This window comes from Chiloscyllium plagiosum, chromosome 4 (genome assembly GCF_004010195.1).
Source record: "Chiloscyllium plagiosum isolate BGI_BamShark_2017 chromosome 4, ASM401019v2, whole genome shotgun sequence".
Classification (NCBI taxonomy): Eukaryota; Metazoa; Chordata; class Chondrichthyes; order Orectolobiformes; family Hemiscylliidae; genus Chiloscyllium; species Chiloscyllium plagiosum.
Genome location: NC_057713.1, coordinates 4,673,461 through 4,684,131, shown reverse-complemented (window position 1 = coordinate 4,684,131; position 10,671 = coordinate 4,673,461). Strand labels below are relative to the sequence as shown.

General features: G+C 42.9%; 1 protein-coding gene across 2 annotated transcripts in view; it reads left to right on the top strand.

The window, feature by feature from the left end:
• Positions 1-10,671, top strand: part of LOC122548820 (BTB/POZ domain-containing protein KCTD1) — a 214,521-nt gene that overhangs the window by 196,736 nt on the left and 7,114 nt on the right. For both annotated transcript variants that reach the window (XM_043687628.1, XM_043687630.1), the window contains one exon: positions 7,713-7,891. In XM_043687628.1, coding sequence (XP_043543563.1) covers positions 7,713-7,891 — 179 coding nt within the window. The remainder of the gene's footprint in view (positions 1-7,712; positions 7,892-10,671) is intronic.

Below are 10,671 nucleotides of genomic sequence, written 5' to 3'. Positions count from 1 at the left end.
GTGCGGACTGTCGGGATTGTATTTACGGGGATAGAGAGGGGTTTAGGGGCTGTGTGTGTGTGGTGGTGGGAGGGGGGGAGGTGTGGAATGTGGCTGGATAATTTCAGCTCTCAAAAACTACAAACCCCTTCACGAATTTCATGAACTGCTACGTTTGCTCAATTGTTATCTGCTTAATAATAACTTCTGTTTATGTTGCATTTTTAATGTAATACAAGTCCACTGAGCCACATAAGGAGGTATTAGGTCAAAGAAAAGCTTGGTGAAAGTGGTTTATAGAATTTATGAAACAACATAAGTGAGGTAGAGATAGACGGGATAGAACATAGAACATAGAACATAGAAGAATACAGTATTTTCACCTTTTCCAGGATTTCCAACACCTCTTCTCTACATACCTCAAAGCCATCCATTCTACTTATTTGTGCCTCAGTATTCTCATCGGGATAGGGATAGAACTCCAGGATTTGCCAGAGAAAAGTTTATTTTCCTGATTAACTGTGTTAAGTATTCTTTGAATGATGTGGAGAAAGTGAGGTCTGCAGATGCTGGAGATCAGAGCTGGAAATGTGTTGCTGGAAAAGCGCAGCAGGTCAGGCAGCATCCAGGGAACAGGAGAATCGACGTTTCGGGCATAAGCCCTTCTTCAGAATGATGTGGTCATTGTTCATGACTATTAATTAATCTCTGACTCAGAAAGTACAACATGAGCAGAAGCAGACCATTCAGCCCATTGAGTCTGCCCCACCATTCAATGGGATCATGACTGATCTGATCATCCTCAACTCCACTTTCCTGGTTTTTCCCCATAACCCTCGATTTCCTTCCTGCTTAAAAATCTCTCTCTGTCCTCAATATAATAGCAACCTAGCCTCAGTAGTCTTCTGTGGTAAGGAATTCGACAGATTCACAGCCCTCTAAGACAAAATTCTTCCTCGTTTCCGCTCTAACCAGGTGACCCGCTTATTCTGGCTCCTGGTCCTAGACTCTCCCTCAAGGGAAAACAACCTTTCCACATCTATCCTGTCAAGTCCCTGAAGAATCTTCCATCTTCCAGTAGACCACTTTCCGTTTGTCTGAACTCCGATGGGTACAGGCCCAACCAGCCAACCACTTAAGACAGTCCCTCTGTACCTTGTATCAGCCGAGTGAACCTTCTGTGGACTGGCTCTGGTGTCAGTATATTTTTTGTTAGATACAGGACCCAAAACTGTTCACTGAATTCCTGCTGTCATCTGATTAGTGTCTTACATGGTTTTAACAAAGCCTCCCTACTTCTATATTCCATTCCCTTTGCAATAAAGACCAGAAAACGGAATGTGTTCTTTCAGGTTGTGAATTGTTGTCAGAGGTGATAAAAACTTCAATTATTGACTTTTGTTTTCTTTAATTTCTCTTCTCTCCCTCTTAGATTAGCTTTTCCTTGCCTTGTTTCTTTCTCTCTCTGCATCCTCATTCTCTGTTCTTCACTGTTTATTTTTGTTTGGTAAATCTCATGGGTTGAGCAGACAAACATTAGATTTGATTTATTTATTGTTGTCACGTGTACCGAGATACAGTGCTAGACAGGCAGATTGTACCATACAAAGTGCATCAGGGTTATTGACTCAATTTGGCTTGCTAGGCATGGCTTGCATTCATATGCAGGCACCCATTCTCTGAAAACAAAAGGAGTATGTTCAAACCTCGCACCCTTACTCAGATCCTTGGAGCCCTATTGTTTTCTCCATGGCAATGCCTCAGCCAGTCAAAGCTGACTTGCCAACTCATCAGCATCTTTTTCTCAGTAAAAAATGTTGTGAACTGTTTTCTGAACTGCTGGCATTTCTTTGTGTTCCTGTTGAGCACGAGATGGAAAGCTTCACCAACATTATCTATCTGCTCAGCAGTCTTCAGTTGCTGAGCTACCAGCCATTAGGATGTGAGATTGGAAATGCATCATACGGGGAAACGTGTATGCCAACAATACAACTGACAGTGTTGTTCACCGATAAGCATTTCTTGCGTTTGCACCAAAAGGAAAAGGATTTTCATCAGAATCATCAAGATACACTTGCTTTCCACCCTTGCTGTCACTGATGCATTGGTCATGATGCAGCTATCACCAGAGCATGTCACTGAATGTGGACGGTGCATGCCTGGTGGATTTGGCAAGTGTGTAGACATTTTGCTGGAGAGTTGGTTTTCAGAACACTAATCATTTCAGCTCTAATCACTCGAAATAACAGAGGCCCCTTGAGGCTCATTACATTTTGTGACAATATTTGCATCTTCAAAGCTTAGGAAGTAGTTACATTGGGTCAGCATTGCATGTTACTGTATTTACCATGTTTCGAAATACCATGTCATTTGTTTTTGTTCTTTACACCTTATGTCTCCTCTTGCTCTGTTTTTCTCGTGCTCTCAATCAGTTAAGGGAGATGTATCCATTGTGGTCAGCTCTGTCTATCTAGTCAGTGACTAGGTAGATATAAATGCTGTGAGCTACGAGTTCAGTGGTGGGGGTGGAGTTTTCTGGGGACCTTGGCTCCAATCCCACCATGGCAGATTTGAATTCAATAAAAATCTGGAATTAAGAGTATAATGAAAAACCCATCTGGATCGCTAATGTCCTTACCTGGTTTGTGACTCCATGCCCACAATGGTTGGGAATGGGCAATAAATACTGGCCTGAAAAAAACGATACAACAAGAACTGTTAACTCGGCGAAAGTGAGGATTGCAGAGAATGTGGTGCTGGAAAAGCACAGCTGGTCAGGCAGCATCCGAGGAGCAGGAATGAGGACTGATGACTGTCAGTCGGACTGTCAAGAGCTGTTAACTGTCAATCGTAATTCTTAGACAAGGCAGGTAGACTCTGGTCACATGTTGCCATGGGAATACAGTCACGATTGGCAGACTCCATGATCCCTTTTTTTTCTCAGTGAAAAAGATATATAATGTATTTAGCAAATTCTTCTTGTCAATGTTTATCAATGTATGTTGGTTCCAACATCTCTCAAATTGGTTTCTGATGTAACTCTTGGCATAGTCTGGATTAACAAATGGTATCTAAAATCAGAATCACATCTAATGGTGGACATATTCTGAGACTTGTAAACATAGGCTGGTTGAGCATGATTAACATGCTGCCCACTGTGAATGTGATGTTGATATTGGGACATATTGATATTGCACAGCTGGCATCACACTGGTATTGAAATTCATATATCACACTAACTGGTTTGTGTAAGAGGCAAAGCATCGTTTTGGTTTGACAACAACATCCTGTTAGTGGATTTGCTGCATAGTAGCAGCACGAGACAGCTTGCTTCCTTTGTTAATATTTTTCAAACATCTGGTTTCTTAGAAGATTCATAGAGTTTTTACAGTGCAAAAGGAGGCCCTTCAACCCATCATGTCAACAACACTGGTCATCAAATATCTATCTTCTCTACTCCCATTTCTACCCTTGTATGTCGTGGCACTTCAAAAGACCATCTGAATAAATACTTGGCATATTAAATCTTCAGTTTGTTTTTAAAAATTAATTCCTAGAATTGTGGGTGTCACTGGAATGGCCATCATTTGTGGCTCACTCCTAATCACCCTTGAGCTGAGAGGCCATTTCTGAGGCCAGTCACATTGCTAGGGATCTGGGGTCACATGTAGGTCAGACCAGGTAAGAACGACATTAATTGAACCAGATGATTTTTCACAACAATCAGTAATACTTGCAGTTGCCTTGTTACTAATATTAGCTGTGTTCCAAATGTTTTTTTGCATTCTTCACTTACTGAACATGGCTGTTGCTGGCTCAGCCAGCATTTATTGCCTATCTTTAGTTGCCATTTGGTGGAGGTGAGCTGCCTTCTTCAACCCTTGCAGTGACGTGCTGCAGGTACACCCACAATGCCCTTAAGGAGGGCTGTTGACCCAGCAACACTGAAGGAATGGTGATATATTTCCAAGTCAGGATGGTGAGTGGCTTGGAGGGGATCTTGTGGTCATCTGTCCATCTAGTCAGCTCCCATATATCTGCTGCCCTTGACCTTCTAGGTGGAAGTGGCTATGGGTTTGGAAGGTGCTGTCTGAGGATCTTTGGTGAATTTCTGCAGGGCATCTTGTAGTTGGTACACACTGCTGCTACTGAGTGTCCATGTTGGAGGGAATGGGTGCTTGTGGATGTGGGGTGTCAGGCAAGCAGGATGCTTTATCCTGGATGGTGTTGAGTTCTTGAGTGTTGTTGGAGCTGCACCCATCCAGGCAAATTGTTTCACTTGAAATTAAATTTCACTAGCTGCCATGGTGAGATTTTAATACGTATTGGTGAGGCCTCCAGAATTGGCATAGATTACTAGTCAAATAATGTTACAATTACACCACTTTTGCATCTGCCTTTTGAGTTCATATTACAGAGGAGGTGGTGCTGGAGGTCTTAAAATGCACAAAAGTAGATAATTCGGGTAAACACCTGGTCAGCTGTTTCCTAGAACTTTGTAGGAAGCTGGAGAAGGGATTGCTGGGCTCCTCCTTGAGATATTTGTATCATCGACAGCCAGAGGTGAAGTGCCAGAAGACTGGAGGTTGGCTAATGTTGGTTAATATTTAGGAAAGCCAGGGAACAATGGATGTGTGAGCCTAATGTCAGTGATGAGTAAGTTGTTAGAGGGGATTCTGAAGGGTTAGATATATATCCATTTGGAAAGGCAAGTAATGATTAGGGATCATCCAAGGAGCAGGAGAATTGACGTTTCGGGCATGAGCCCTTCTTCAAGAATCCTGAACGATTCCTGAAGAAGGGCTCATGCCCGAAACGTCGATTCTCCTGCTCCTTGGATGCTGCCTGACTTGCTGCGCTTTTCCAGCAATACATTTTCAGCTCTGATCTCCAGCATCTGCAGTCCTCACTTTTTCCTAAATGATTAGGGATCGTCAACATGGCTTTGTGCATGGGAAATCCGGTCTCGCAAACTGATTGAGTTTTTTGAAGAAGTGACAAAGAAGATTAATGAAGGCAGAGTGGTAGATGTTGTCTATATGGGCGTTAGCAAGGCTTTCAACAAGGTTCCACACGTTAGATTGGCAAGCAAGTTTAGATCACATGGGATCCAGGGGGAGTTAGCCTGTTGGATATAAAATTGGCTTGAAGGTAGGAGACAGAGGTTGGTGGTAAAGAATGCTTTTCAGACTGGAGGCCTGCAACCAGTGGTGTGCCACAAGGATCAGTGCTGGGTCCACTGCTTTTCATCATTTATAAAATGATTTGGATGTAAATACATGAAGAATGATTAGTAAGTTGCAGATGACACCAAAATTGGGGGTGTAGTCAGCGAAGAAGTTTATCTCAGAGTACAACGAGACCTTGATCCGATCAATCGAGGAGTAGCAGATGGAATTTAATTTAAGTAAATGTGAGGTGTTGCAGTAAGGCAAGCTGGAGTAGGGATTACACAGATAATGATAGGACCCTGGGGAGTGTTGCCAAGGAAAGAGACCTAGGGCTGCAGGTACATAGTTACTTGAAAATGCAGTCGCAGGAAGACAAGGTGGTGAAGAAGGCATTTGCCATGCTTGCCTTCATTGGTCAGTACATTCTGTGTAGGAGATGGGACATCATGTTGCAGCTGTGCAGGACATTGCTGAGGCCAATTTTAGAATACTGCATACAATTCTGGTCGCCCTTCTATAGAAAGGATGTTGTTAAACCTGAAACGGTGCAGAAAAGGTTTCCAAAGGTGTTGCCAGGACTGGAGGGTTTGAGTTATTGGGGGAAGCAGAATAGGCTGGGTCTTTTTTCCCTGGTGCATTGGAGGCTGAGGGGTGACCTTATAGAGGTTTATAAAATTGTGAGAAGTATGGATGGGTTGAGTAGCCAGGTATTTTTCTAGGGGTGGGAGACTCCAAAACTAGAGGGTATAGGTTTTCGGTGAAAGAGGAAAGATTTAAAAGGGACCTAAAGGGCAACTTCATCACGCAGAGGGTGGTGAGTGTCTGGAATGAGCTGCCAGAGGAAGTGGTGGAGGCTGGTACAATTATAATATTTAAATGGCATCAGGGTGGTGATACAAATAAGAAGGGTTTAGAGGGATATGGGCTAAATGCTGGCAAATAGTACAAGGTCAAACTGGGATATCTGGTCAGTGCAGACAAGTATGACTATTTTGCAAATGCAAGGTACTACATGGTAATATTGATCGAATTAATCTGAGTGTACAAAGAAACAGCCACATGTGTGCGTCATAGACACTGACAAAGCCTAAGGACTCCTCACCCATCTGCATCAGCATTCACTTCCATCCCCATCTCCCTCGTGCTATGTACCTTCCCTTTAAAGCCATCTACCTTAGTCACTTCAGCTATTTGATTGCATTGTCCATATTCTTTAAGAGAAAGAGCTCAATTCTGTGTGGAGTCATAAAGTCTCTACAGAAGAGGAAGAGGCTGTTCAGCCCATCACATCCAAGTTGGCTCTCTGTCAGTCTCGTTTTCCTAATTCATTCACAGAGTATGGTCATAGCTGGCTAGGCCACCATCTTTCACCTACCCATAGTAGGTGGTAGTGTATTGCTGCCTTGAACCATGTAGGGATGCTCAATGCTGTTCAGGAGGTAATTCCAAGATTTTGACATGGTGACACTGACAGACCAGTGATATATTTCTAAGTCAGGTTTGTGAGTGACTAGGAGAGGAATTTGCAGGGGGTGGTGCACTCATGTATTTGTTGCCTATGTCCTTCTAGATGGAAGTGGCCATGGGATTAGAAGGTGCTGTGACAGCTCAGTGCTTTATTGCAGTGCACCTTATAGATATTACTCATGGTGGCCAGTGTGTATCACCAGCCTGTCAGTCCTTTTCGCTTCTCACCCTCCTCACTATTCACTCTAGCCCCATAGCTCAGTAAATCTACTTCATTGAAGAGATCACCTATTTTTCTGTTATAACTCCTGGCTCAGTTTGGAAAGTTTGTGGATTTAAGTCATACTTTAAATTTGAGGATGAATTCAGTCCTGGTGCAGTCCTGAGGGTGTGCTGTACTGGTTGGACATGCCATTTTGGGGTGAGATGGGAAACAATGGCCCTGATTGCACTCTTACTAGGTACCCAGTCATTGTCGCGCTTCTAACTGTGGGATCTTTCTATGCACATGTCAGCAACATTTCCTGTAATGACAGTGAATGCATTTCAGAAGTCCTTCGTTGGCTGTGAAAAGGTTTGGGAGATTGTGAAAGGCACCATATAATTCTGTTTTTGTTTTATTAATGTGCTTGGATGTTATTTTTAATTGACCCAATTTTCTGTTTTGCAAAATAAAAAGCGCCAAAAGTGCAGTCATCTTACGTTTGCCAGAAAGTTGCTGAACTTTGCATGTGAACTTGTGTTCCCCATTTTAAAACTTACCCTTTCTCAAGTTGCCTGTCTGCTTAATGAGATTAAACCTGCTCACGTGTACAATTCAAAGAGTTTCTACAATTCTAAAGAAGTAAATGTGTCAATGGCTGTAGTCAGGCTTTCTAAAAAAACAATTTTAAAAGGTTCCCTAATGCTAAACAGTAGTTTCAGGCAGTATTGAATAATATTTCACAGTTCACCTCACAAGTTTATTCTTCCCTTCTGTTTAAATAACAATTCCAATGTTGGGTTCATATACTTTACAGACTCATTGTTGTTGTTTGTGGTTCTGACGTGGTCAAGTGGGTTTTTGCTGACTAATATTTGACCATTTCTTTACAGGACAGCTGGCACAACATGTCAAGACCCTTGCTGACCAGGTCTCCTGTATCTCCGCTGACTAATCAGGGAATCCCAACACCAGCACAGCTCACTAAATCCAATGCCCCAGTGCACATTGATGTGGGAGGTCACATGTATACCAGTAGCTTGGCAACGCTAACTAAGTTTTCTGACTCAAGGTAAATCTGGTGACATACCGTAAACTTATTTCTAAGATTAGCCAATCAGTAGTATAGAGCCAGAGTATTGCTAAGGAGATTTGCTCAACTGATACCTGGGATTCAAGGGGAGCAGCGGATGTTATTTCATGAGGAAATGTTGGATCCGTATCTATCAGAATTTTGCAGATTTTTTTAAAATTCACTCATAGGATGTGCTGGCCGGGCTGGCATTTATTGTCCAAGTCTGATTACCCAGAGGGCAGTAACATTGCTTTGGGTCTGGAGTCACATAGAACAGTACAGCACAGGAACAGGCCCTTCAGCCCATGATGTTGTGCCGAACATGACACCAAATGAAACTAATCCCTTCTGGCTGCCCATGGTTCATATCCCTCCATTTCATGCTTATTCATGTGCCTATCTAAAAATCCCCTAAGTGCCCCATCATACCTGCCTCCACCACTACCCCTTCAGCGCGTTCCAGGCACCCATCACTAAAAAAAAACCTGTCCCTCACATCTTCTGTGAAAGATGTAGACCAAACCAGGTAAGGATTCCAGAAAGGACATTAATGAACCAGGTGGGATATTAACAACAAGTCATCACATTGGGTCATCTCTTTATTCCAAATTTTGATTTAATTGAGTTCAGATTTCACAGTAAGATCCGAACCCATGTCCCCATATTGCCTCTCTTCCTGTGAGATACTCTGGAACCAGAGGTCACTGTTTAAAAATAAGGGGTCGCCCTTTTAAGACAGAGATGAGGATTTTTTTCTGTCAGGATCATCAACTTTGGGACTATTGTCCTCTAAAAACAGTGGAAGCATTTTTGAAGCAGAGTTGGATGGATGGATGGACACAAAGGTGAAAGCTTTTCGGGGACAGGTGGGAATGTAGTGTTAAGCTGACAATTAGATCAGCCATGATTATATTAAATAACAGAGCAGTCTAGAGAGGATGAATGCCCTATCATGCTCCTAATCTGCAAGTTTAAACTCATTTAACTATTAAATGGGATCATGGTCGATCTGTGATCTAACTCCATTGTCCCATCCATTGGTTAACAAAATTCCTATCAATCTCAGTTTTAAACTTGACAAATAATTTGCATAAGTGCTCAGTTGTGGAAGAGAGTTCCAACTGTCTGCCCTTCTTCGTGCCCAAAATGTTTCCCGATGTCACTGCTGAAATGTCTGGCTCCATCTATTAGGCTCTGACCCCTAATTCTGGACTCCCCTCAGTCAGTCAAAATGGATTCTGTTTGTCTAGGTCATCAGTTCCACTCGTAAACTTTGATCAAATCATCCTGTGAACTTCTAAATTCTAGGAACTACAGCCCTAATTTGTGTAGTTTTACCCTTCGAGTCCAAGTATCATTTTGATTCTCTCTCTCTCTCTCTATCTCCCTCCCTCCGTCTCTCTCGCATCTCACACACTCTCTCTCTCTGTCTCACACCCTCTGTCTCTCACACACTCTCTCGCACACACCCTCTCTCTCTCTCGCACACAACCCACCCACTATCTCTCGCGAGTGTGCTCTCTCTCTCAGGCCAGAAGTATCAATACGATGTGATTGTGACACCCAGGACCATTTTCCTCTTCTCATTGAGTGTGGGATTTACAACAACAGCTTTTTGCATTCATAGAGCACCTTTAACATTATAAGTCATCACAGGAGCAATTATTATACAGCACCTCTAATGAGAATAGGTTGAACAGGTTAGGCCTATACTCATTGCTGTTTAGAAAAAGTAACAGGTGACCTTATTGTAGCATATTAAATCCTGGCCACTATTTATTACTCATTCCTAGTTGCCCCTTGAGAAGGTTGAGCTGCCTTCTTGAACCGCTGCAGTCCACATGCCGTTTGGGAGAGAATTCCAGGAATTTAACCCAGTGACAGTGAAGGAACGGTGTTATATTTCCAAGTCAGGGTGGTGAATGGCTTGGAGGGGAACTTGAAGGGGGTGGTGTTTCCATGTATCTGTTACCCTTGTCCTTCTAGATGGAAGTGGTTGTGGGTTTGGAAGGTGCTATTTAAAGATCTTTGTCAATTTCTGCAGCTCATCTTCTAGATAGTACACACTGCTGCTACTGAACGTCCGTATTAGAGGGAGTGGATGTTTGTGAATGCAGTGCCAGTCAAGCGGGCTGCTTTGTCCTGGATGGTGTCAAGCTTCTAGAGTGCTGTTGGAGCTGTCCCCATCCAGGCAAGTGGTCAGCCTTGTCTCAGTGGATTGTACCCAAACCTCTGAGTTAGGTCATGAGTTCAGGAGACGTTTTCTAGATGATCACAGAGCTGGTACTGAGTGAGAGTTACACTGTCAAGGAGTTGCTAAGATTTTAAGTCAAGACCCTGAGTGCACTCTTCGGTGGCTGTGAATATTCTGTGATACCAACCTGTGTTTTGACCAACAAGTGTATAATGTCTCTAATCCCAGTCATCCCTGGTCACAACACAAAACAAAAATGCTTCTCCCAGTTTCCCACATGACCAATTCAGCACCTCATCTCAATCACATTTGAAACAAATGGCAATGTGGTTGACTCTTAACTGCCCTCTGGTAAACTAGGGATGGGCAATAAACGCTGTCCTAGCCAGTGACATTTTCATCCTGTGAATGAATTTTAAAAAAGCAATTTCTCAATCAGATTTATGACACAAAGATACCATAAAAGGTAAAGTTGCCGTAGTCCTACCAGACCCATCAGGCTCCTCTCTCATTAGGGAGAGAGTCAACTGTTGTTGGTTTAACCTGAAGGTCGCCATACTTCAGGTGAACGGAGACATTGAGA